The sequence below is a fragment of the Pseudochaenichthys georgianus genome, chromosome 5 (assembly GCF_902827115.2).
Source record: "Pseudochaenichthys georgianus chromosome 5, fPseGeo1.2, whole genome shotgun sequence".
Classification (NCBI taxonomy): domain Eukaryota; kingdom Metazoa; phylum Chordata; class Actinopteri; order Perciformes; family Channichthyidae; genus Pseudochaenichthys; species Pseudochaenichthys georgianus.
In genome coordinates, this window is record NC_047507.1 from 14695754 (window position 1) to 14723677 (window position 27924).

General features: G+C 37.9%; 4 protein-coding genes across 6 annotated transcripts; 3 read left to right on the forward strand and 1 right to left on the reverse strand.

Annotated features, from left to right (window-relative positions):
- Positions 1-601: 601 nt before the first annotated feature.
- rh50 (Rh50-like protein) lies at positions 602-2516 on the forward strand. Of its 3 annotated transcripts, none has more exons than XM_034082234.2 (2): positions 602-1786; positions 1882-2243. In XM_034082234.2, the coding sequence occupies exons 1-2, from the start codon at positions 834-836 to the stop codon at positions 2165-2167; spliced, it is 1239 nt and encodes a 412-aa protein (XP_033938125.1). In that variant the 5' UTR covers positions 602-833; the 3' UTR covers positions 2168-2243. The 3 variants fall into 3 exon arrangements, with proteins under 3 accessions (XP_033938125.1, XP_033938127.1, XP_033938124.1); XM_034082236.2 differs by having other exon boundaries at positions 1885-2243; XM_034082233.2 differs by having other exon boundaries at positions 602-2516.
- Positions 2517-10471: 7955 nt separating this feature from the next.
- On the forward strand, positions 10472-15844 carry LOC117446258 (translocon-associated protein subunit alpha-like). The gene is made up of 9 exons (XM_034082339.2): positions 10472-10616; positions 11729-11931; positions 12020-12113; positions 12261-12388; positions 12928-13062; positions 13475-13551; positions 14528-14606; positions 14820-14913; positions 15040-15844. Exons 1-9 carry the CDS (start codon positions 10547-10549, stop codon positions 15102-15104), a joined length of 945 nt encoding a protein of 314 aa, XP_033938230.1. The 5' UTR covers positions 10472-10546; the 3' UTR covers positions 15105-15844.
- A 79-nt stretch (positions 15845-15923) lies between these two features.
- LOC117446260 (neuritin-like) lies at positions 15924-21575 on the forward strand. Its single transcript, XM_034082341.2, has 3 exons — positions 15924-16936; positions 17681-17837; positions 18551-21575. Exons 1-3 carry the CDS (start codon positions 16885-16887, stop codon positions 18783-18785), a joined length of 444 nt encoding a protein of 147 aa, XP_033938232.1. The 5' UTR covers positions 15924-16884; the 3' UTR covers positions 18786-21575.
- A 1769-nt stretch (positions 21576-23344) lies between these two features.
- sys1 (SYS1 golgi trafficking protein) lies at positions 23345-27454 on the reverse strand. The gene is made up of 4 exons (XM_034082340.2): positions 27320-27454; positions 24824-25072; positions 24677-24744; positions 23345-24353 (listed from the first exon to the last, which is right to left on the reverse strand). Exons 2-4 carry the CDS (start codon positions 24983-24985, stop codon positions 24113-24115), a joined length of 471 nt encoding a protein of 156 aa, XP_033938231.1. The 5' UTR covers positions 24986-25072; positions 27320-27454; the 3' UTR covers positions 23345-24112.
- Positions 27455-27924: the final 470 nt, after the last annotated feature.

The following is a 27924-nucleotide window of genomic DNA, read 5'->3' on the forward strand; positions in this document are numbered from 1 at the left end:
GGAATAACCCCCATACAGCTGACCGTTCCCATTCCTTAAGACAGATAACAGACTTCGGCTTGGTCGTAAAACGTCAACTGGCCGAAAGGTCAAATATCTTAGGAGTACGGAGAATTATTCTTTGACACTTAAGAGTAAAGACAAAATTAATCCCTCACAGTTACAGTGATGGGTTAATGCTTTACAGTTTGTCACAAATCTTAGTGCACTGTGATACGCAGCATCTAACTTGACCAGGCAATTGGCAGGTGCATTCAGATATACATCAAATCACCATAGTCCATTACATTTCAGCATAGCAATTCAGCGTCAGCTTTTCAGCATAAAGCATTCCCACTAGCAATTTATTCAGGAATTGCATTCTCTAGTTTCATTATGTTGTTGGTGAGTTTTAATCTTAGATCAGCTGTCATTACGTGAACCCAAAAAATAAAGTAATGATCTGCATGGTCGATGGTGTAAATGTATCAGTTAAGCTATGCAATTGTTTTTACTGTATTTTCAAATTGCTAAATAAATGAACATGAGAAAACTTAAGGTAATTGTGAATAAAACTGAAATTAAACCATTACCACATGGCACAGTGATGAGTGTCAGAATGCAGCCTTAATTTTTATTGTGTTATCAAATCAATTCAAGCATTTGTTTTATAGCACCCTTGTTAATCGTTTACATTGTCTTTACTTATCGTGTTCTTAAAAATCATCCTTCACCTTTAGACAGTGTTACAGTGACCTGTTATTAATCACTGGGTTATGGCAACGCTGTTATCTGATTAAGAAGAGGTATAAAGGGGATGTTTCTGCAGTTGGAGCAGCAACTACTGCATCATCATGAATTCATCTACAAGTTTAAGAGTGCGCCTGCCGGTGCTAGTTCTGGTGTTTGAGGTTGTTATGATCATTCTTTTTTCTCTTTTTGTAACGTATGATGACAATGCCAATGCAAGGCTGCAGAACAATGAGACTAACCCAATGGAGAACTCTTTGTATCGAGACTATCCCTACTTTGCTGACGTACAAGTAATGATCTTTGTAGGCTTCGGCTGTCTGCTCGCCTTCTTCCGATTTTACGGCTTCAGTGGAATGATCTTCAATTTTCTTACAGCTACATTCGCAATCCAGTGGGCGATCGTGATACAAGGTTTTTTCCAGTTTTACTATGATGGTAAAATTCACCTGGGGGTTATCAACCTGCTGAATGCAGAGTTTGCCTGTGCCGTTGTGCTCATCTCTTTCGGAGCCGTTATTGGAAAAACAAGTCCTGTTCAGCTGCTGGTTATGGCTCTGCTGGAAATCCCTATGTTTTCTGTGGTAGAGTGGGCTGTATTGAAGTACATAAGGATCAATGACGCAGGCGGCTCTATACTTATTCACCTGTTTGCCTGCTACTTTGGTCTAGGCGTGACATTTGTGCTGTACCGCCCAAGCCTGAATAAGGGACATTCAAAAGAGATCACCAGTTATCAATCGGACATCCTCTCTGTGATGGGGACCTTGTTCCTCTGGGTGTTCTGGCCTTCATTTAACTCTGCTCTGACCCTGAAGGGTGATGATCAACACAGAGCAATACTCCACACTTTTATAGGTCTGAGCTCCTCCACTATCACTGCCTTTGCTCTCTCTGCAGTGTTCAACAAGAGAGGCAAGCTCACAATGGCGGACATTCAGAATGTGACTCTGGCAGGGGGTGTGACTGTTGGGGCTTCTGTGGACATGATGATTTCCCCTGTAGCCGCATACGTCCTGGGCATCATGGGCTGCACCGCCTGTTTCTTTGGATACAGGTACCTGACCCCCTTTATGGCTCGACACATGAGGATCCAAGACCAGTGTGGCATTCACAACCTGCACGGACTCACTGGCCTCATTTCATCCACAGCAGGGATCTGTGGCATCCTCCTCGCTACAGAGGAAATCTACGGGCCCAGCATGTACCAGATATTTTCCCATCGTGCTCCACTGGCGGGAGACCCAAAGCTCCTGGAGCTGCAGAAGCTGATTCCCGGGCTGAAGCCGGGCTTGGGACGTACTGCGCAGGAACAAGCCCTCTACCAGGTGGCAGCTATTTTCGCCACCATCGCAGCATCTGCTGTCGGTGGGCTGCTCACTGGTATGGTCATAAAGCTGCCCTTCATGGCTTCCCCTTCCGACAAGGACTGCTTTGATGATGATCTCTTCTTTGACGTGCCGTCTGACTTTGACAGGGGACACCAGGCCCTCATAAGCTATGATGACAAGTCACAAATGTTGAGCTCTATTGACACCAAAGAAGTCTCAAAGTCAGTCTAAATCATTGCATTTTTTTTAAATGTGTCACAATGTGAGAATGTTGAAATGTGTCACTTTCACAATTCTTAGGCTGTTTACTGTTGTAAGGAAAGTTTCTTTTCTTTTTTTTCATGAAATTGCAAAAGGCAATTAAACGTGTAAAATACGGGTAAAAACAGTTATTACCAGGAAAGAAATCTGATATAATTTCAATTTATGTTTTCTATTTCCTTTCAAATAAACGATTTTAGGAAGTCAATGATGTGTATGTTGTTGAGTGCTTGAAAGATATATTATAAGATATATTGAATAGCCTTTGTAACAGAAATGGGAGCAGAAGAAAAGTATAAAACGTGAAATTATGAATGACATTTGATATTGCAACATTTCAAATTAATATCTGATACTGCTTTTCAATTTATAGACCCGATTGAGAAGTCCATAAACTGTACACCATGACAACAAGCATAGTCAGATAATAATCCTGTAAGGGTTCATTTGCTAAAAGAGATATCTTCCTTTTTATCTGTTTTCCTTATTGTTTGTGTGTAAGCTCTTTCATTTAGATAAGATACATTTCTTAGTTTCATATCAGTTTTATTATATTTTTATTGTGCATTCAAAGGAGTATCATCAAACGTATGTTGGTTTATTAACTCACTGCCACTACTAATAGAGTATATTATTACATGGCCAACACACAAACTCCTGATAATGACAGGCCTCCAGCCAACCTTTCCAGTGATAAAGCCAGGCTCTTGAACTCTTCTGTTTCCTTCATCACAAAGGTTATTGATTTACTCTGTAAGCAATTAAGTATTTTACTTTCTACTTAGTGTATCAATAGATTAGTGGGACACTTTAGCTTTTTATATTGCACCTCACTAAAGTAAATCATGTGTTTCTGTTCACAAACACGTCATAATGTCCTTAAAAAAAGTAATGTCATTAGTTAAAAAGCTTGCACTGGATCTTATGTTAACTGATCTAATATTCCTTATCTAGTCATGGGCATTGGCTAAGCCAAGTTCTATCTAATTTCTACGTAAAATGCATTATATTTAAAGTTCATAAGTCCCAGAGAGCTGATATACTTTGAAGTTGACCCTCATTATCTTTACGTGAAAGTCATTTTTATGGAACATGTATTTACTGCTGATAAGTAATAATTGGGCATACTAAATGAGCACACACATCACTTTTTCAAGAGGATATATCACGTAATATTTCACTGTTATTTTATAGAGAAAGTAAAGAAAAAGATATGGGAACATAACTGTGTAATTGTAAAATCAGGAGTCATAATGTGGTGTCCAGTGTCTTTAATGCATGACCGGTGTCAAATCAATGATTACGGTTATGATTCTGAATTAGATTGTGCAGTTATTTTTGAAACTTCACATAGTAATGCCAAAAGGAAGTAGACGATGAAATGCTAACCCTTACTTATGTGAGTTCCCTCATTTTCTGGAACACAATGTATCAATAATAATCATAAGAAGATTATTATGCTTCCTTAACTGATTTCACTGTCAGCATAAATAAGATTTATGATGTCAAATACAAAGTACAGACTAAGATAATAGTTTTTCCCAATAACAGTTTTTAGGCCTTATTGAATGAACAATATGTGTTAAAAAAGCAATAAGTAAGGTGCGAGTTGAAGTCACTCTTGTTGTTGACTTGGATCTGAGTGGTTAAAACATTAATCATCTTATCAAAAAAAGTTACCTGAAGTAACCTTAAGGATTCACGAAGGATAACAAAAGGACAAAGAGCTGACATTTGCAGTCTAACACTTCCTCAGTAATCAGAGGGTCAGCTAAATACTCTGCAGATCTTGGTAACTGCAGTTGGTTGTCTGAGCTTCACCGTGCAGATTGATTTTGTGTTTTATTTTACATTCATCCCATGAAGGGGGAAAGTTTCCACGTGCTCACATTACATCTCAGTCGCACATGAGCATGATTTGGTGACATCACAACTGTTTTGAAGAGGAAACCTAAAACATAAGGCTGCTACTTTTGGTGGAGAAAAAATATGGGGAACATTATTATTCAAATCAAAGTATTTTAATCATTTAAACATGTTTTAATAATCCATGTTTGTCATATGCATACTGGTAAACAATCATGTTTATGTAGCTTAGAAAGAATGTAGCCTAATAGGAAATGTACAATAAAATGCTTCATCAACACTGGAGCAAGGCAAGTCCAGAAAATGGATTAAAACATTTCTTGGAAAAAGGTCATATTTGATGTAATGACAGACAACAAACAGTGCCCTCCAGTGGTGGGGGTCAGCCTTCACAAAGAGCATTGATGGCGTCTCAGAGATGGTTGGCGTAATCTTCTCCGCTGTCTGCAGGGTTGACGGTTTTGGTGCGTTGGTTTTGCACAGAGGCATACAGATCAGACACGTTGGAAACAAAGTCAGGGTTGCCTTCATCTTCCTTCTCTGACTCTGAGGGCTGCTCTAAATGAACTACATCTGAGTACTGTATCTGTGGAGAGCTGCGGCCCGACTGCGGCCTGGGAGGCTTCAGGGTCAGGTTAGCATAGCAGTCCTGAGTACTGGACTGGAGGGAGAAGCAAAACACAGTTATATTATGTCTTCACCAAATCATTATATTCCTAGGTTTATAGTTTTGCAAATGACAATCATCTGTACACATTTTTCAAAGACTTCTACCTAAATAATTAAAATTCAAACACTCTACCTGTGAGGTCGGATCAACTCCTGTGAACAAAGCTGTGCCTGTTGAAAACAACATCACACTGTAATAGGACTCAGTTGAAGGTGTTGTATGGAAATAGACACATGTGAAATGCACTTACTTGTTGTGATGAGGCCAATGTTTCCATAAATAGGATTATCTTCCATCTGTCTTGAGCTCAGTCTTAATTTGGACAAAGTAAAGGGATATTTAAATATATAGGCCTATATATTTTCACTTTTGGCAATGACAACTGACAATGCAGACCGTTATAGAGGATATGATGTAGCCTTTACTTTAATATATATAGTACAAACCTTCTTCTTGTCCTTTGTTTACATAATCCTTTTCCTATCGCAGTATAAAAAAAAGACACTCACCATCAGATACAGAAAATACATTTGCTCTCTTTGGATTATGAACTAGCAAATAATGAAATGACTGTACCTGAGCAACATTTTGACACCCAGCTAAAAATATTCAAAGTTATTGATAGGACCAGCATCGCGCTGATAACCCAAAACAGCAGCTTATAAGGAAACGGCACGCAGCTCCAGTCTAGAGAAACTGAGAAAATGAATGATATTTATTATGGATGAATACAAATAACTGAATACACACTCCTAATGAATATAATCTTCTTCTTTTTTATATAATTGATGATGGATTTGTTTCTCCACCAAAAAGTTATTTGAAAAATCCAGAATCTAAAATGTGGATGTCCAAATATTTATTTTTAAAGTTTAACTGTAAGACCAATCTCTAGAGGCCCCAAGTTTCCATATACTTACCACATTTCAATTGTGTGAGGAAACCAAATTACTTGAGATAACCTCTGCAGTGCAGACATGACAACGGGGTGGGGGTGCCAAGGAAAGTTTATTTTCAGGCCACATTTCCATCACAAAGACAGTTGAAGGATCATAATGATAACAATAACACACCAAAGACATGACAGTACAACATACTTTTAAAGGAACACAACATCTTGATAATGCTGTGAAATATGTGTCCAATCTTAAAGTCAGTATACAAAAAAAAAAGAATCAAAGACACAATCCATGTCAAAGCCGATCCCCATTCTCATTATAAGGGCAGGTACCATGTTGCAAATTGAGCACAGTGCATCTTCTTGTTCACAAATCCCTCCCTGAGTCATATGGCTGGGTTTGTCACATGGAGTGCAATGGTAACTAAAAAAGATTTGATAACACAGAAGTGGTTCCCTTGAGCAACAGATTTACACCACCTGTGTGCATTCATTGCATGTATCTGCTCAGTCGCCTGCTGCGGAAGATGTGGTTTGTACCGAGACGCTTGCACATGTGAACGTGTGCTTGCACAATGCAGGTTTATTTTGCAAGAAGACATGCTGAGAAAAACACACTGGATGCGTTTCCTACTTCGAAAAAACATTTGCAACGCTTTGTTTTGGTCCAACATACCCAAGATTAACATTTCACTGAACATATCTTGCATATCTTGTCACTACACTTTCTTCATCCTCCCCACAACATTTATAATAAGATTCCCATTCAAAATAATTTGCCTCTTGCAATCACTTTTTCCATCACAAAAGTCTCTCTCTGATAAAGACCGTTATATGAGAAATGAAGAAATTGGTGAAAATGTTAATGCACTTATTTTCTCAAATGTAACTTTTCTGCCCTGCATAAAACCTCTAAATCTACATGCATGCTTCCCTGCAGTACCTTATAGTTATTTTTGACAAACAAACAAACAAAGACTCACCATGTCAGTCTATAGCCAAAAATAACACAACTGAAATCAAACTAATCAAAACATCCTTAAATGTAAACAATTAATGTACAGAATATATAAATTAAATAAGTATTTAAAATCTCAAGCAAAGCATCCTGGAAGGAGAGCATTATTCCTATTTGGGTGCCTATCATTTGCTTCAGTTTAAGTGTTTTTTTTAAATCCACATTTGTTTCTAGTTTATTTAAACAGGCTGTTGACTGTGTTTCACTAACCACCTTCACTTAGTTGCAGGTAATTTAGAGAGTTTCTGAAAGGAGTAATGAGTGTTGTGGATATTTTAAACTCGTCAATACTGTAAAGATGTACAATGAGAGTAATCAATAATAAACTGGTGAAAGCAGGCAGCGTTGTCTTCTGGTTATTTATTTGAAGCTTCAAAGGTACATGTCTCACAGAGAACAGAGTAGTCTGCAGGAGTGTGTGCAATAGTCACAAAATAGCAAAGCTTATATATACAAGATAGGGCTGGCAGACAGTTTTATGTGTAGCTGTCGAAAGTATAACGGTTATCAGCATATGGAAGTTCAAACTTATGTGAAGAGGAGTAGGACATGAAGGCCTTGAAGCACTTGAGATTAATGACTCTCTAGAGTATGCAGAGAAAACAGCACATATGAAGAAATGGTACAGTAGTGTTAGACAATGCTTTTAGAAGCATTTGGTATTAGCATATAAGGTAACATAAGAAATGTCCACTACATGAGACCACTTTGGTCAGGTGAGACTTTACTGCTAATACCATGTAAATATATGTCACAAGTAAAAGCCGTCAATTTAAATGTAAGTTAAGTTGTCCAAGTATAATCAACATGTGTACTTATTATTTCCTGGCAATAAACTAAAAAATAAAGATGATTGCTCAAGTCTCCAAAATCTAAATATATCATGTGGACACAGTCATACCTATACTTCTATCTCACATCAACCTCATCGTCATTCAAATTTAGATGATCCTTTCTAAAGCTTCGATCAAGACTTACCAGGTTCAAATGTGCAATTGGAACCAGCCATGGCATTGAAGCTTTAATCAGGAACAATTCGCTCACGATGTTTGTCTCTCCTACTCTATTATAAATGTGAAAAAGACTACAGCATCTGTTGCATGTTTATCCTCTGGGTGTGATGTCGCTCGAGAAGGTTCTTTTTTTTTTGTTAACACGTTGCAGGATGTTTGCTTCTGCAGAAAACCACAAACTGTTTTTAGATTGAGAATAACATCAAGGTAACACAGAGAGAGACTGGAATGAATATTATTGAATCAACCTATTTTTACTGAAATGTCAAGGGGGAAATTCCTTGTATGCAATGTCAAAGTTAAAAGTTGACCATTAAACTTAATATGTATTATTTAGTAAGAAACACAGTTTATTGGGTTAATTGCCCTTTAACCCTCCATCTTCAATTAAACAGGATATACATATGTCAAATAAAATGATGCATTAACTATTTTTGTGCTGGGCTATAGACAGGCCAGTGACCGGCCAAAAGACAGCAAATGCAGAGTTTCTAAAGATTCACACTGCCATAGAAAATCTGTGTCTCAATACCAGTAACCCATGGGCCATAGAGAAATGATTACCTTTCAAAATAACTACCCAACACTACTGCAGTTTAGCGTTGCCATTACATTGTTTTTTTAGTGTGCTGCTCTTAAATTTAGACTGTGAGCAGCTAGGACAAAAATAAACTAATTACAATCACTGAGACAAGCCATGTGTGAAGGAATAAATGATGTTATCGCCTTCAAATGCAGCACAAGAGTGAGATAATGTTGATTTGTTTAACTTTTATTATGGTTACCTTCATGAAACGGAAGTAAACCTCTTTTAGGTTGACCTGCTAAACATGGGCTGCAGCAGGCCAATATATTAGCCTTTGTAAAACAATATGGAGGTAGATGTCCCCATGGAGTATAGATCTATTCAAAACCTGTAAACTAGTATCCTGGATTGAAGTCCTATCCTGGTTTAAACATATTTAAGAAATATTGTTTACATGGACCACAGTTAAAGGATCTCCATTATGCTCATTTTCAGGTTCATATTTGTATTTTGTGCTTCTACTGTGACATGTTTACATGCTGTTCAAAAAGTGCTTTATTTCTCTCTACTGCCTGATACCTGAGCCCAGTCTGCTCTGATTGGTTAGCTGGCCGGCTAATCTAATCATTTGAATATAAAGCCAAGGAAGATAACGGTCTAGCCTCTGCTATTTTGATTACTTCACTGTAGTTTTCTCATAGTAAAATGTTCTTACAAGCACACTGCACACCTTATTTTTTAATAATTTGCGATGAATATTCTTTCAGTGAAGTGGCAGCTCGGACCTGACACGTCCTCCAGCTGCTTCTCAGGTCTGTTTTAACACATCCCACCCACCACCACTGGATGAGTGGCTTCCTGTGCGGCGTGTGGGCTCCTATAGGTCAAGTCATGTCCTCCTTCACATCATGATGCACAGTTATTTAAAGAGATCGATCTGTAGAGGATCTGGGAGTTTTAGGTTTTACCAGAGGAAGATGTGCACATAATAACTCAATGGTTTAACATGATGGGTTTAAAAAAACTGCTCATTTTGGTAACAGCTTGTTCTGCATTGTAACTCCCTGAGCTCTGCTCATAACATCGTTGTATGACATTTTGAAAGATGAGAGTAACAGTTTCAAGGATGTTTTCTTTTTAGGTTTCAGTATAAAGTCTGCTTTTGGTGCAATTCAGCTACAGTGACATCTTGAGGTTCATTGCTTTATCCACATCCTACATTGTCTTTCTTCCCCATGATTTCAGTCAGTACCTGACACGAAGTTCACACAACCTGGGAACATCAGAGACTGATTCTTTATTTCTGAATTAGAATCATTATTGTACAACAATTGTAGTGCAAGGACATTAAGGTTCTATACACAGTGACTTTTTAAGTTTTATCAAAGCCTATCCGTATATTTGCAGGAATACCTGTCACATTTACCTAATAATAAATGAATGGTATATAGATGATCAAAAAATGGTGACACCATCTGGAGAACACAATGTTTACACACTGTGCACAATGTATGAAATGAAAGTAAAAAATGTGAGCGAGATATTACATGTTTTATGACATGTAATGTAACATTCTCCATGAGTAAAACACAACCTTCAAGCCGATTTTCTGTAATTATATGTTGGAACAATTTTTACTTAGTGTGATTTTCAGATCTTTAAACACTTTTTGCAAAGATATTTCACTGTAACAACATGATTACTTAATCTCTTCAGCAATTATTATTTCCAGTGGGTAATGGGTATTCTTCCACATTAATAGCCACATTATGCATTCATAACATGTAATGTTGAAGAGTCATACATCAATAGATTGAAAATAAATATTCCAACTCATATAAAAACCTATTTTAAAAAAATAAGCATTTAATAATAAAACCATTCAATTAGGCAAACCTGTTACTATAATAGCCGATTATAACCTTGTGTACATTCTAATGTTTGCTCTATTAACCTTTATCCAATGTATTTGTCTAGCTCATTGTCTATATTGTGGTACAAATCCCCAGGAGACTTGTGATATCAACTGTATTGTAAAAAAGGTAATTCACAAAACTTTAAAACACATACTCAACCAACCAACCAACCAACCCACTGAAGCTCTGGTAGTGAGCCCTCCCTCCTCCCCACAGCAGGCGGGTCTTCGCTCCCCTTGTCCCGCCTCTTCCCCGCAGCTATCCTCTCCTCTCCTGAACGCTGATGTGTTACTAACTTCAGCCTACAACTCTGCAAAAATGTTTAATTTCGGGTCAAAAATGCTGCTGGTCTTCCTCCTGGCCTTCCCCTGTGGATTAATGTCCATCGGTAAGTCACATTTCTCGTTTAAAGCAGGAAGTGTATATCTTCGCTTCACTACGGTTAACAGTTACAAAAGTTGTTAGATAGCCTCACATATTGACGTGGCATAGTCACACAGCCTTCCACCAGGAGCTATATGTCCTCACCGCCGCTTTCCTACCTTCAATGTATGGAGCTTTGACTTATAAGTTTATTCATGATTATAAGAGAGTTGTAGCTCGTCTCTTTTGCTCTAAAAAGGATCGTCTCGTAACAGCTGCTGGCGTCGAAGCTTTAGAAAAAGTAACGTCAGCCATTAAAAGTGAAGTTGCATTACACTTTGTGCTCTTTAGAGGTGATTTTAGACAAAGTCTAAAAGTCGTTGTTGATGCAGCAACAGTTAACGCTCCGTCCCGCTGGGACACGTCACCATAGATAAGATGGTGACTTACTGTATACAAGTTTGTGTTTCTAAGTTTCTCTTACATTGCTTCTCCCAAACACTTACATTAAAGTGGGGGCTTTTTATTGTCCTGGTATTTTTCATTTTTTCAACTGGCAACAAAGTGGCCAGTTTGTCCACAGACAGGGAAATATGGCAATAATAAAAATGTTACAATGTGGTACAACATCATGTACACATCATCCTTTCATTTTACTTTGAAATATTGTAGAAATCGCTTAAATTTAGCAAAATGTCACTTTTGAAAACATGTAATTCATTGGTTGTTTTGGTGAATGGTCCAACTAGTGCCAAATATTCCATCTTTTCCACCAACACAAGTTATTACAGAAGAGAAAATCATATTGATTCACTCGCTTTTGTAACCCTATAACCTATCAATAAGAACGGTGTGAAATCGACAAAAATGCCTTATTACTGATATATTGTGATTTATTTGGTGGTTACTTGGGAGATCTATAGGCATTTGTACAAGCTATACACACAAAAAAAGTGATATGATAAGTAAAACCGTAGTAAATTATTTTATGATATAATAAGGTAGTTTATTGTTCATTATGCTCACCAAAGACTGTTATAAAAGTGGTAGCGGGAAATACACAGAACAGGAAAACAATAATCAACATCCTTGACAGTATATTATATAATCAATATCTTTTTGTCTTCTCCCCTGCAGGCCATGTCTCTGCAGACTCGGACTCTGCTGAGGACCTTGCGGAGGACCTTGCTGAGGACCTTGCGGAGGACCTTGCTGAGGACCTTGCGGAGGACCTTGCTGAGGACCTCGCTGAGGACCTTGCTGAGGACACAGAAACTGCAGTAGATGAGGAGGAAGATGAGGAAGAGGTGCTCGTTGAGGAAGATCAGATCCAACCATCGGTATGTTTTAATCATACAGCAACAAGGCAAGCCATTGGATTGACATGCAGACGATCAAGTAACAATGTCATGTGATGTTCCTCCTCAGGAAGCAGAGGAAGAGGACTCTGATGACGGAGCGAATAAACAGATAGGGTCTCACCCTGATGCCGACACCACCATCCTCTTCGTGACTGGAGAAGGTAGGCTTTAATTTAACCATCATCATTCAAGCTATTCTTTCAAGAGACGAAGACATTTTGCATCTTTGTTATGACATCTAATAAGTCGTACTTTATCTGTATTCGTGTTTTTAACATTATATTTATTTGTTGTTTTCATTCATTTAGAGTTCCCTGCCAATGAAATTGTAAGGTTGCTGGTGGGTTTCACCAACAAGGGCAGTCAGGATTTCACCGTTCAGTCGTTAGAGGCTTCATTCCGTTACCCACAAGACTTCCAGTTTTACATCCAGAACGTAAGTTTGATCTGAAGTACATAAATAAATATTATTACACACACATGTGCTCCACCTTTAATACAAATCCGATAAAAAATACTTTAAGAATGCAATTCTCTGTTGACGTGTTCTAAATCACTCAATGCCTATGCGTTTCAACGGTTTTGGAATGTAGGTGTATAAGAGTATGTTAAAATATAAATCAGGTTAGAATACATATCTGTATGTGGTAAAAGAAACATAGAATACAGGCATAATTCTGCTAAGTTAAGACCATGAAAATATAGAAATTACAATATAAAAAAACACTATAACAATTATGTACACTGCCAGTTTAATGCAGGTACAAAGTACTCATAATATTGAAAGATATTGATATTATTCAATATGACTTTCCGGCCCTGCATGGATTTCATGATTTATTTTTTAACATTCAGAATAAAAATTCACATTTGTTTTTAATGACAAAACTATTTCCCATTTCAGGATCATTAAAGTATATCTAATCCGATCTAGTTATCTTCTGCATGTGTTTTAACGCTAAATGTTTTGTGTAGTTCACAGCGTTGCCTCTGAGCACCGTGGTGCCGCCCCAGGCTCAGGCCTCCTTCGAGTACTCCTTCATCCCAGCACAGCCCATGGCGGGCCGTCCTTTTGGTCTTGTTATCCTCCTCAACTATCTAGACACTGAGGTAAAAAGGATTTTCATTATTTATTTATAAATAGCATTTATTATTAGTGGTGGTGCTTGAGGTCTGTTAAGGTTGCTTTGAGAACAGAAGTAGAGTGATGGGAGGAAGTATTCTCACAGCCCGACTTACATTTTGAATGACTAATGAAAGCGCATACCTGACGAAAACAATATCAGCAAAGCAGTTTGTCTTCATATTCGTATATTTGTTTCCATTTTTACATAATTAGGGTGACTGGTGGCTCCTCACTGTCATTATGTTCTGCCTGCTGCTGAGCTTTGACTGTTGTTTTGTCATAATGACATTCAGATTTTTAAAGAGTCGCTCTTCTAAAAAAATCCATAAAGTTATTCCAAGGTATCTATTTGCTTTGATTCTTTGCTTACTAGTATTTTTTTTTACATTTCTTCAGGGCAACACGTTCCAGGCGGCCATCTACAACCAGACTGTCACCATCACTGAGCTGGAAGAGGGAATTGACGGAGAAACGTGAGGCTCTCTTTTACTGATCTCTAACCCTGCACACTTACTAGGAAAATATAAATCAGGTTCAGATTATTTTAGTTGTTCTTGTAGGTAGATTTGGTTTGCAGTTAAAAGACATTGGATCCATTATGACACATGTTTTAAAACAAGACAGGTAACAGGTAAATAAATAAAGCTTTTCCATACTATTTCACTGCAGAAATGAAAGGGACTTCGCAAACAATAGGGTGGCAACAAAATGATTGCATCAGTAATGGATGAATTAAAAGGATTTCTGCTTCTCAGTTTGATGTAAATCATGTGTAAATCTAAATATTTTACCCCATTGTTTCTTATTTGAATCATCCTTTCAGGCTAGATACAGCTCTCTAAAGCTTCACAATTACAATCTTCACAGACTATTGCAGCGCATGTAGGAACCTGTAAAAAAGGAGGTGTGAAATTGGCACAAAGAGATTAGTTGTCAGAATTGTGCTGCTGGTGCAAGATGCAGAAACTGTCACCAGTGAATTATTAAAGAAATACAAAATGTTTTCCATCCTAAAATCTCAAAACCAATCAAATCTTCATTTCAGATACTAGATTAGTTAAAGGTTATTTTAAAGGGCTCTAGAGGGCAGATTTTGTTAGACTGGTCTTGATAACAATGTGCACTTGGATATTGTTTTTTTGCCATCATTCTTTAATAAGCAAACCGCAGAATATTAAACAGAGGGACACATTAATTTCATATCTTCAACTAGCTTGATGGCTACAGGTATTTAACTAAAATGCATTACAAAAAAAGGATTTTATACCTAGATAACCAGGACATTTGACCTTGCATTGCATAGTGTCTATGTATGTACAGTAAATTATATCTTCAGTTATCCACAAGCATTGCACCGCTCTCAGAGCATGGTATGGAAAAACACCATGCTACACTGGAAATCTTTTTATTGATTTAACATATGTAATACCATTTGTTTTTGTTCTGCAGAATGTTCTTGTACATCTTCATGGGTGGACTGGCGGCTCTGGCGCTCTTTGGGGTGTACCAGGTCCTGGAGACGAGAACGGTATGTGTTAGTCTTCAATCAGCTGTTTTATTTGGCATACTGGTGTACCAATGCAAATGTAATAAAGTGTTGTCATATCTACAGCAGCAAATGGAGTAAAGTGCACATTAGCAAGCGGTGGCATGCACCCTAACTCCCTCTAAAACCTTCTCAAAAAGGGATACGTGGATGTTGAAACAATGGTTTTAAAATTATTCATGTTGTCTTTTTCAGAAAAAGAGAGTCCCAGTGAAAATAGAGAAGGGCACTGGTGGGATGAGCGACGTGGACATCAGCTGGATTCCTCAGGAGACTCTCAATGTCATGAGTGTGTTCATTTTTTATCCCCAACCGTTACAAATAATTACAGTTTAAACAGAGAAGTGATTCATTTGGTCATATCACTGTTAATTGCCATGAGAATAAAATCTGATCTTCACATCCTGTGTTACAGACAAGGCTTCCCCTAAAGCATCTCCACGAAAACGGACCAAGAGGGCAGCTGGTACAGATCAATAAAACCATCCGTTTCCATCCGTCATCATCAGTCCAGCAGGCTTTCAAAGCTAATTTCCTCACCACAGTAACCCGATTCCCATTTACAATGGAGCAACATTTCCAGTCTGAGCCAAGTGCTAAAGATGTTTGTTTGGATCTCATCCTGCTGCTCTGCTGGAGCCTTGACCGGAGAGCATCCCGGACTGGAAGGCCATTTAGACACTAACAGGACTGAACTACAGCTAATTTTTAAAGGGACTTTTTTATCGGTGTGTGTGTGAAAGATGAACCAATAAGTCATTAACCTTTTTGCATTGCGGTACAAACTAAAAAACGCTACAAATATCTGACACTGCCTGTATGAATGTTGTCCAGTCAAAATGGTTAATTTGGATATTTGTTTCTGCATTTCAATGAGATGAATCCCCCTCCTCGTAAACACCATTGTGCCTTATCTGCAGTGTTCTGCCAAGCATTAATGCTAAGAAAAACAGTAGATGCAATTGATTCTAAAAGTTTTCCTCACTTCTGCCTTTAGCATCAAGACAAATATAGCCTGGGGTTTTTGAAAATAAAAACGTTTGCATTTCAGTGGGGCAATGCAGCTGCATTTACAACCAATGTTAAAACAGTGTTCTCTGGAGGTTTCTGCGGGTTGGTTTACCTTTTTTTCTTCTTGTTTTACTATGTGCTGGTGATGCCGTCTGTTAGATTGCATTACTTTTGGAGGAAAAAATAAAACAATAAAAAGTTGAACAAAGTGTATTTTTAAATAATGATTATTTTCAATAATATTACTAATTACTATTCAGTTATCTGTATTCTATGACAATTGGTGGTTTATGCTACTTATGTTTATGCAGTCTTCAGTTTCAGTGGATAATGTAACTCAAGGAAACTTAAAATGAAATTAGTTTCCAACTACAATTATTTATCAATCGAATGAATGTTTGGGCTACACAACCTCAGAAAATAGTGAAAATGCATACATGATAAATACATATGTATTTGAGTTTAAATGAACAGATCAGTCTATTCTACTTTATCTCCAATCAGTTGACACTCACATATTACTTTTTAGATTCTTTAAATATTTTTCAGATCCTAATTTTATTTCATTTTGCAATTGAACACGTTGAATACTGGCATCAATTTTTTCCCAATTGACAATCTATATCATTTTAATAACACAGGACTATTTACTACGGTAATATTGGACCTACCAAATTACATTGTCATTCCCAGGAAATAATTAGGAGACAATGCAACTGTAAAATATGGCATGCACCCAATACTTTCATTGTGGACATGCAGGACTGATAACATATTATAGCTGCAGTCTTTTATAATATACAGCATTAAGCATCTGTAGTGGAATAGGGTGAAGCTCCTACATTGAGATAACATAAGATACAAATTATGAGAAAGTGGATGATAACAACACGCAGGAGCATCCTGAGAGTCCTGCCGGTGTTGCGTGAGTGTTGCAGGAGGGTTGTACGGAGGTTCCTCCTCCTCGGGGAGGTGAGAGCTGTCCGGTGCTTAGAGGGAAGAAGATGAGCTCAGCGCGCGCCGGGGGGCAGGTAACGTCAGCAGTCGGCCGGAGCAGAAAAAGACTATACACACACACACAGGCTCACACCAAGTGTTTATCTCCGCTTCATCTCTGATACACACCGACACACGTTAATGATGGGCGGATAAGCAGCTCCGTGAGACTGAGCTCCGCTTTTTTTAAATTGCTTTTCACGAGTGCCTCGGCAGCATCCCGCGCCCTCCGCTTGGCTTGAGATGGGATGATATGGGATTTTTTATGTCGACGAAGATCGGAGGGATACTCGCGTTTGCCCTGGGTAAGATATCTCAAGCTGCTTCGTGGGTATTATTTAAACTATGAGTCACTTTGGATGTAGGAAAACAAAAAACTGCCTCTTTTTATCTTCACACATCAGAAATGTGTCTTATCTTTTATCTCCATCAGTGTTGCATGGGGGTTGTGAGACCTGCACCGTGGAGGTTGTAGTACACCCATCAACGGTATAGTGGGGTCTCTTTATTGTGCAGACCTATGGACATGCAATATCCAAAAATAATACGATTTATGTCCCACAAGTGCTACTTTTATATTTATACTTAATATTTTGTCTGTAAGTGTTGCTTGCTTTGCGTAAATCCTCTTGCATAATGTTGTATTGACATGTTTTATATCAATTAAATCAGAAAAAGAGCATTACACACCCATGTGAAAGTAAAACACTGTGTGGGGTGCAGTGGTGAAAACTATTGTCTGATAACATCTGCTTCACAGCCCAACGCCCACTGACATTTGTATAAAGTGAATACTAAATGACAGGAAGGGAAATTCCTGAAAATTTCAATTCCCATAGTAAACGCAATGAAAAGCCTGTGCATAGCCTCATGAAACAACTAAAACAAACATTACATTAATATTGTGGTTATTGTAGCAGAAGTTGCATGATTCTTAGCTGTAATAATGTGGGGAACATGGTAGGGAAAAATGAACCAGAATGAGGAAATAACAATAAATGAATTATCATGAATAACTAATAAAGCCATTCACTGTGTCTGTTTTGCAGTATTTCTGTCCCTGATGGTGTCAGGAGACTTGGATGCTGACGCTAAGTGTGAGAACATTTATAAGGACTTTTCTGATTGTGTCCTGGAGCTGGGAGACAGCATGGATAACTATCAGGAGAACGTGACGAGCGAGACGGGAGTGGCAGCCGTGTGCAGGTGATGATAACTTCATTAGTGAGGCAGTGTGTGAACAGCATGCAGCATTTGCACACATGGCACATCCCCTGTATGTGTTGTAATTAAACTGATGGAGTCATTAAACCAGAGAAGGCAAAACTGTAAGCTGAAAGTGATGTGTTAGAATAAAAAGTGAAAACCACTAATCTTCCGCCCTGAACACAAAACTTTATTTCTGTTCAATTTATTGGAGGTAGGGCATGATTTAGTGGATTAATATAGACGGACACAGTTTGAAGAAGCTGTCTCACAAAATGCTGGAGAGAAAAAGAGCAGAAGCCACAATCTCAGAGGGAGAATAGAGAAATGGTGCTGAGACACTGAGCCACTATACTAAATAATTTATGACTTTGCTGCAGTAGTAATGAAATTCTGGGGACGTTTTTTATCATTGTTACTGCACGCACTCTACAACCCCAGCACTGTATATTGAAGACAAAGATTTACACATAAGCCTTCTGTCGGAAATTGCCCTCTTGCAATATCATCTGCGATATTGTTTCACTCTCGGTGCAGTTGCCATGGTAATTAAAGCTTAGTTTGATTTACGTGAAGCCATCGTGGCCGTCTGACTGATAGATTACTTGCAAGCGAATTAATCCACGACAGACAGTGCAGGTCTGCATGCTGGAGCCGGGATAAACACTTGACAGACGCCAGTGTTGATCTGATGATCTTTTTGTTTGCCACAGCCACTGGGAAGCTTTCCACACGTGTGCCCTCACAGCGCTGTCTGACTGTCAGGAAGAGGTGAGCTCCATCTGGGAGACTCTGAGGCAGGACTCCACCAAGATGCGCTTCCAGGGAAGTCTGTTCGACCTGTGCAGCCCCAGCTCCTCGCCCAGCATCAGCTCGCCTCTGGCAGCCCTCACACTGCCTCTGATGGGTGCGATGATCATGGCCGGGCCCAACTGGTATCCTGTATAGATGGTGGGGATTGAGGGTGAGGGCCTCACATTCCCCTGGGTCAGTCCTTTGAGTTCAAAACTAAAGCCAAGGATTTAAGAGGATAAGGATTATTATCACACAGAGCCATCAATATTTGCTTGGATGAATAATACTTCAGCTTGATCCCCCCTTATGTCGAGAAACTGAGTAGTTGAGAAAATTACATTTAAGCCAATTTATCAACCGAGACAGACTTGAGTATTCAAAGGATTTCAGATACAATGTAAGCAGGTCAGTCACACACCTGTTGCTCTGGATTACTGATATTCAAGAAGTAGACACAAAAGCATGAACACCCTTGCAATCTAATTTAATGAAGATTGTATATTTATTTGTATTATTATTATTATTATTATTATCATGTTTGGTTCTTGTCGGTTCTAATGTTTAGTTTTGATTAGGTTTCACTGGATTCAATTAGAAAACATTTGTTTATTAGTTATATTACATTCAAGACTATATTATAGTAATTTAGATCAAATTAGATAAGATGAAATTACATTAAATAAGAATTGACGGATAGTTTGACTTTTTGCAGGTACAGGACAGTGCAGGTACATTTTTGCATATATCTCTCAGAAGCAATTTTGTAAAAATAAGTAAGAAAAAAAACATCAAAGTAAATACACACTATATGCAATATGAATTATAAAAATGCAGACTATGAACAATTATACTTAAATGTATTGCACCAAAGAGTGGACTGTTGAGAGACATACAGGTAAAGGACGCAGTATTTGTGGTTTTCATTAAGGTGTTCATGTTTTTGTACCCTCTTCCTGTATATTGTGTTGTATGGGATAGTTCAACATTTTGGGACTTAGCCGATATACTTACCTCATGTCTGTATTCTAAATATATAAGTATGCTAGTGCCATCAGCCAGTTAGTTTAGCTTAGCACTAAGCAGCTCCTCTAACTTCCCATGGCCAATAAATAGTTTGAAACATCCCTGTAAAACCACAACTTTTTACAACTTAGTACAGATTTAACAATAAAAACTATAATAGCAGCTTTAGTCTACAACTAGGTGGTATCGATTGTCACACAAAAGCACATTTAAGTGTATTTCTGAAAAAGTGGAACTATTCCTTTAAACAAGAGCTAGATTTTAATCCCCAGTGAGTTTGTATAAATAAAAACAATCCATCATACAATAATTACCTGTCACATAACAAGAAAACATTTAAAGCAGCATTTCAGCAAAAAAAAAAAAATACAGCAATATCCCCATACATATGTCACTATCAGTCATTAAAACAACAGGATGAAAAACCATGAAAAAGATGGAACCAGACATTAATCTGACTGGACTCCAACTTTATTACACTAAAGCTGCGAATAAACACCATCCAGATAAAGGAGAAAAGCCCCTTTATTCTGTTGCCAAGCGTGCTAAATGTTTGTGCTTGTGACAATCAAGCCACTTTACCCCTCCAACACTTTGGCCCAATTGTGGCTGATGTTGCATGGCTGCTATAAAGACACCAAAAACATCCTGACACTAAACACCACCAGAACATCACTTTAAACTACTTCATAAACACAGTATGGCATACAGACTACACATGGGTGGATATATTGCAGAGATTGTTAAGGAAGAATCGATATATTATGAAAACTCCCTAAATAATCATATTTATGAGTACTAAAACACATCATTTATTTCAATTGAAAAACTCACCAATTGAGTAGAATATTATGCAACAGCAAAACAATTGCTTATTTTTGTAAGATATCTATACAATCACTTTTGTATCAATTGTATTTCAATTACAGATTTATCGATTAATGAATTGCATATTTACAATATCAAACAAAATACATTACCAACTGTGCTGCTCAAGTTATCTGTTTAATGCTTTAAATCTATATTCCTTTGAGAAACGTTGGCATGATTTGAAACTTGAGAAGCAGCCAAGAACGACTGACTCTCGACAGAAAAAAAGCATCTTTGTTACAGCTTGAAACAAAAATAAATGGCAAGATCTCCACTCATGTAACACTGGTAGCCAATAGGCTGTGTGATGTATCACAAATTGTAATATTACAAAATCAATGTTCAGGTTGAAATCACCTCACATAAATATGATGTTTTATTGCAGTGCTCATCATAGATTCTGAGCACACTGAAAATGAATGAGCGAAAGTATCAATTCGTTTTATTTGTTTGTTCTTCAAAAACTGTGTCACCATTTGCATATTTATTTTTAATCTTGACGGTCCTCATAGGCCTTTTTAAAAATATGGATGATTTCCTGAATATTTTATACCTTTGATCCAAAATGCATGATACTTTTAGTGACTTCATAATAATGAACAGTCTGTTGATGATACCTTGGACTGCATGTGCAGTGGTATTGCTCTGCGCATGCAGTTATAGCATCTTTGCAGATCCTGAATCCACCCACCTCCACCTCTTCCAGCATGTTTGTTCTAGTCGTTTCTATTTATTTCATGTTTCACGAGTGATGGCATAATGTCAACCATTGTGTGTGTCTGGTACTGAGAATGACAAAAACAGTCCTCAAAGCATGAGCAATATGTACGGTCACGGTAAAAAGAGGACTCTCATCCCTTTGTGTGCAGAAAGCATGAAAACAACTGTTATCATTAGCATTATACCAACATGGAGAGAACTTCTGAATGTAAAAACAAGCATCCATGTTTTGTTTTCAGTTTACTGATAGAAAAGCACTCTATTTACAACTGTATAAAGCAATATATGGCAAAGTAATGTGTTTGTAATAATAAAGCACCGTGTTTAAAACATACAGTGTGGGTGTGTGTTAAGCAAAACGGTGGAAACTAAAGATAAAGAAAGTGGTAAAACAGTGGAGCCTTTAATCGATGCAGCCAGTCCTCGCTGCTGTTCCACTCACTTACTAGAGTTTCTGTTTTTAGCCCCCCCTGAAGCAAAGTGTTGGTAATTAGGATCGGGACCGGTGTTTTGCAACTCGTTAGCAAGCTCCCATCTGCTTCTCTCCACCTGGACACTTCCAGAAGAGGGGAAAGGGATGGATCGGGGTGGAAACCTTTCAGAGATCTAAAGACACGCTTGTGGTGTGCCCCTCATTAGAGGACCTATCTCTGACATCTAAAGCAGAATGGCCAATTATTTTTTCACCTTCAGTTTCCTGACTTAGATTTACATGATATTTCCATACTGACTGGTGATCTTTTGTTAAACAGCTTCTACACAAAAGTAATTGTACTTTACCATAATTCTACATGTATTTATATCTTTCCAGAACAGAAAGATATGTAAACACATTACAAGAATGTAACTGTGTGAAAATACAAAGGTAGCATTGCACTTGAAAACTTCCAGCAACTGAAGAAATGGTGGGACTGCACTGGAAAAAATAAATGAGGATTGATATCATTCGTGATTGTGTGAATACCGAGCAATACATATAGCAGCTGATTAGCTTAGCCTACCATTAAGAAACAGTTTATTTGCAAGAAAACCTAAGAAAAGACTTTCATAAAAGCATATTATTACCAAACCCATCAAAGAAAGAATTTGACCCAGGTAACACCACAGCATTTTTAACACTTTGGTTTAAATCGAAAAAGATACAATGTGTTAATGAGTACGCTTAAGAGGTAGTGGGTGTAAGAGGCTAGCTTTTTCTAAAAGTTATTTGATCTTCTCATTTAAAAGTGTATTTCCCCAAATGTCTAAATATTATACAACTGTAAAATATCAATCCCTGCAGCTTTTTTTTTTTAATTCTACACTTTAGAAACCCAATTTCAGACACTGCCTTTGGCCACCCTTTCAGTCACCACACAGAATAAAAATATAAGCGTTACAGAACCTGTACATCTCAAGAAAAAGGCAGTTCATTTGGACAGGTTTTTAAAAGCCAATGATGAATTAGAAAGCTGTTCCAGAAACCACCCGTGCTGCACATTTCTGTTATTTTCTCGTCACAAACAGACAGTCTGCTGTCAGAGCACAGCTGGTGGTGGCTGACAAACTGTCCCCGAAGTGGGCACTATGTCTGCATAATACATCATGACGTAAAGAGACGGACACAAACAGCACCCACTGTGCAACATGCTCTACAGACTTGACAATGATGACTAAATCGAGCAATACTAAATGTACAAACTTAATCCAGGAAGTGAAAAATAAGCCATTTAGAAAAAACAAAAGTATATTTGTTTGAACAAAGCACTGGTTTCCTAACATTTCACTTTAAAAAAGTGGCAAAATACAGCATGCTTGCTTTAATTTATTATTATTAGGTAAATGTTGATTATGGCTGTAAAAAAAACAACACACCCATCTTTATTTACAAAGGTTATCTGAAGCTTCCCTTTAGAAAGCAATTATTTCTGCGGTCAGATCATGATTTCCCTTTCACAATAAAAGCCTTAGACATATCCACTCCACCACTGCCTCCCAGAGAGCGTTTGGCCAAGTCAAGCTCAACTTAAACTCAACAAAACAGCTACATTACCTAGCCCCAGGAAGCAACAAAAAGCGCATCACTTGTTCAAATTAGAATAAGCGGACAGATAATAATATTATGTTATCAATATCTCCAACCATGCAGTTTATTAGCAAATAAATGCAGTGTGTCCTGTGTTTTTAGCAGCTCTGAGGAAACAGAAAGCAATCCAGCAGCACCTTAAATAACTCGAATGGGGAAATGTATCAGTTCCTGCTTATAAATACAGCTGTAAGAAAACATAATACATGCTGTTGTAGGTGACTTTGCACACATTCATCTCTAAATTGCAGTGAGATTTGACTGGAACTATTTAATTTTAAAACCACAGTATCCTTGAACACGATGGTCAAGTTTGTATATCAAACAGGCAAGTTATCACACCAACACAAAGGCAGAGGATCATTTCTGTTGTTGCTATTCAGTTGCATTTTTGTCCCTTGTTTAAGTTTGTTAGATTTCACAATGTTCACAGAAATGGAAAAAATAAGGAATATCGCAAATCTTAAAATTAGCAGATTAGATGCTCATGCTGATGTACTTAAAATGAAAACAAAAAAAGGAATTACTAAGAATAAAATGTAGAGTCATTAGGTTCAGAGAAATGTGTAAACCGATGTCTGCTTTTATAAGCAATAAAACATGTATCTTAATATGCTACAGAGTTAATACTGTCCAACATTATGCAGACAGCCATGAATAAATAGATCAGTTTATCTGGTGAATCACTTGAAGAGATGACAATCCAACATTTTGATGATGAAGGTGCTCCATTTGTGAAAAACTTTTTCCGAGCAAGTTCCTCAGGGGTTAAACGTCCACAAAGCGTGGTGTCCAGAAAAGTTCACAGGTTAGATTTGGGTCCAGTGTTGACTGGGATGGCCCTGAGCTCAGTCCGCATGCACAGGTACTCTCCGAGGACAGCCATCAGCGCCATGCAGGCTATATTGACGAGCCACCAGGACAGGGCTGCTGGAAGGTGTGCATTATAGATCCAGCAACCAATCATATGGAAGAAGTGCACAGTGACTGTGAAGTCCAGGCACTGTTTCCCCCGACGGATGAAGAACCACAGGCCAAGGGCGCTGCAGGATTGGTTAGACAGAGACAAATATTGTAATCAGTCATGCTTATTTATGTTTCAGACAAGATTTGTGAGTGTACAAATAGCCTCTGCAAGTTTGTAAATGTCAAAGTCTTGCCAAATCTATAAAAATGATCTTTTATTTCAATGTTAACTATTTTTAGCCACATAAAGTCCTTCTGGTGGAAATCCTTTAGTGGTGCAGGTGTCATAAATCTGTTATGCCATTGTATCATGAGAACATTGTACAACAGCATTTTAGTAAAAGGTGTCACAGCTCTAATGTTTTTGGACTTACAAAAAAAGATTTAAGAAATGACTCACCAGGTAAGAGAATTCAAGAAGAATGCCATCATTGAAAGCCTTCCCTGAATCGATGAAAAACCAAGATGCTGCCAAAGCAGAGCAAATATTAGTAACATTTTAGGAGTCAACATGTGTCCTACTGCTGGTAGAGATCTGTTTACTTACACCATAGCTGAAGATCTGATCCAGGGACCGATTGGTGTGCACCAGACTGTCCACTCCAGCTAGCCACAGGCCCAGGAAGCTGTAGTAGATGCACTGCATCAACACAATCTGACTCACAATGAGGACGGGGTCCCAGATGTAGCTGCGGAAGTGACTGGCCATTGCAAACTGATGTTTCACAATATGGCCCAATGGATGTTACCTGTTACCACCTGGGCCATCCAGGGTGTCCTGTGTGTGATATTGAATCTGAAACACAAAAAAGACATTTAATGGAACATATTTCCCAACTTGAACTTTGAAACGTATGCCCCTGCCACACGAGGACGAAAACGGTCGTTTGCGTCACTGTTTAGTGTCATATAGACCGTTCGGCCACACGAGGACGACCGAATACGGCACTAAACGACTGCGGAAACGATAACGGGTCCCAAGGTGGATAGAACGGCATACGCAACGCTCTGGGGGGGTCAAACGGCTCCATGTGTATGCCCTATACGAGCATTTTCTGATAATGATGAGGCAATAGCCCCGCCTCTCTCCACCTCTGCTGCTCACCCCCGCCTCAAAGTAAACTACACTGAATTCAGATTATTTATCTTTCTCTCGATATGGACCTAAACGCGATCTGACAGGACGGAGACACCTCTCAAACTAGCCTACCTAAACTAGTTATAAATATGTTTACTTTTACTGTCGGCCGGGTCACTCATTACTGGATCAGCTGCTGCATGAAACACTGGCGCTGTCCAAAGAGAGGGAGGAAAAAGAGAGGCTCCGTGTATTTTATTATTATATTATATAGAGTCGTTATTCATTTGTTTTAAAGACCTTTGACCGGCACTTTTATAATTTTGTCGGAATATTTAAACTGTAATACACATTGACTGGCGAAAAACTCTGCCCGGTTCCCTCGGCCCGCACCGCGGAGAATAAACAGAAGGGCAACCATGACAACCATGCTTCTTCGCTGCTTCTGTGGAGGAAGTTACAGCGCCACGTACAGGCTCCTGCATATGTACTGCAGCTTCTCCAGCGGTTGGAGCTAAACGGAGCTGTCTCGTGTGGACTGACACTATCCGGATGACTATTGCGTGTGGACGGAAGCTTTTTTGCGATTGCGTTTGCGTTAATCCTATGCGTTTAGCCGTTTTCGTCATCGTGTGGCCGGGGCATTAGCCCAACAGCTTTTTTATGCATAAATAAGACAATAAAAAAGAGCAGAAATGTAGGTTTAACACTGGATATATGAGCTGTAAAGCTCACATTGACCTTTACCGTTAAGAAAGCCAGTTAAAATGAATTAAAATATATTAACTTGCAGCTATTTATTGTGTAACACTTCACACATATTGTTCTAAGGGTTTTTGTTGTGTGAAGAACAATTGATAAATTTAAGCGGTACAAACATTTGTTATTTACGGTTTATCAAAATCAACTAGGCTTTCTTATCAGTGTCAACAAAAAGTCAAGAATGTAATCATGCAATCTTTGAACTGACATGACATAAATAACTCTCTGATCTTTGTCGATTACATTTGTGTTTTTATTATTCATTATTTCTGACCTACTTTTAAATGACTGAAAAATATGAACCGTTTTTTGTTCTCCTAATTTAGGATGTTGAGATAGCTCATTATTTTATGTTTGTTTGTTTTCTTCACAGCTTGTTTAGGTAGACTGCAAACATTGATTACAGCTACAGTATGAGGTAAAATCAATTATGAGGAAAACCGACAAGCTGTAAGTAATAGCTATAGCTACTACAGACTGCTATAAATAAATATTGAGCATATTAAGTAACACTGAACAAAAACTAAGATATGCATTACATTATTCCACCTATTGTCAATCGTTTTGTTAATTGTTGTCATGTTCATCTCTCTTCATATATTTTGCACATTTCTATATATCCCTACCTACCTCACTGAACATCTGCACAGCCCTCCACTTTAAAATATAATATACTGGAGTATGTCATATATTCATTGTAGCCTACTAAGTTTGTTAGCTTATTCAGTTTATTTATATTTGGTGTAAATACTTTATTTCTTTTTAATGTTTAATCGTTTTTTTAAAACGTTTTATTTGTTATGATCATTATATGTGTTACCTTCCTTTACAACCTATTTCCTTATGTTGTGCATATTTGCACCACTATACACCAAAGCAAATCCCTTGAATGTGTAAAAGCTACATAGCAATAAACTGCATTCTGATTCTAGCTAACCACCAACACAAACTGAACGGCTGTTAGCTACAGGCTGTTAGCATCGTCACACTCTTGACTAAACTACCTTAACCGAGCTATACATATAATTTAAGCTAACATAAAAGCCAAGTAAACAAGACATTAACGGAGGGTGAAAACAACGCTGAAGCATCTCATCTAACGGTACAACAACACGAAAAAAACGAACAAGTTACACCATGTTTCATGGTTGTTTTCTTTATGAGAAACCGTTTCAATAAAACATACAGACAGTAGATACAGACCTGAATACTGAATTGAAGGTCTCACTCGGCCGTATTCACGATAATCCCGTCGGTTGCTGACAGTTTTAAAAACTTTAAAGTTAATAAACCGGGCCTTGTAGCCGACCAGTTGTAGCTTGTTAACAACACGGAAGTCACGGCAGTGGATCCGGAAGTAAAACTTTATATCTCTTCAATGTAAAATATCTTACATGTATTGTTGAGAAAACATGTTCTGATTTCTTTCGGAATGTACTTTTATACGAACACCCCATGGAAACAATCTTCTTGTTTATTATATAATATCTACATATGCGTTGTACACGATGCACTTTTTTGTTGTTTTCCTTTTACGCAAGCGCGTCGTTTATTTTGAAATATTTTCCGGTTTAGCTTCTGGAAGATGCATTAGTACTTTCCTACTACATACAATACTTTTTTTTTTCATAAATACAAACATTAAAAGTAATCTCACGCTATTTTTCTTTTTTTTTTAAGTCATGATAGATTTGAATTATATTCAAAACCTTTATGCAAATGTAGTTTTCCCTCTGGTGATCTTCTTTAACTTTTCATTTAGCGCCATCATCTGGTCACAGTTGAAACCATATCTATGGTTGAAACGG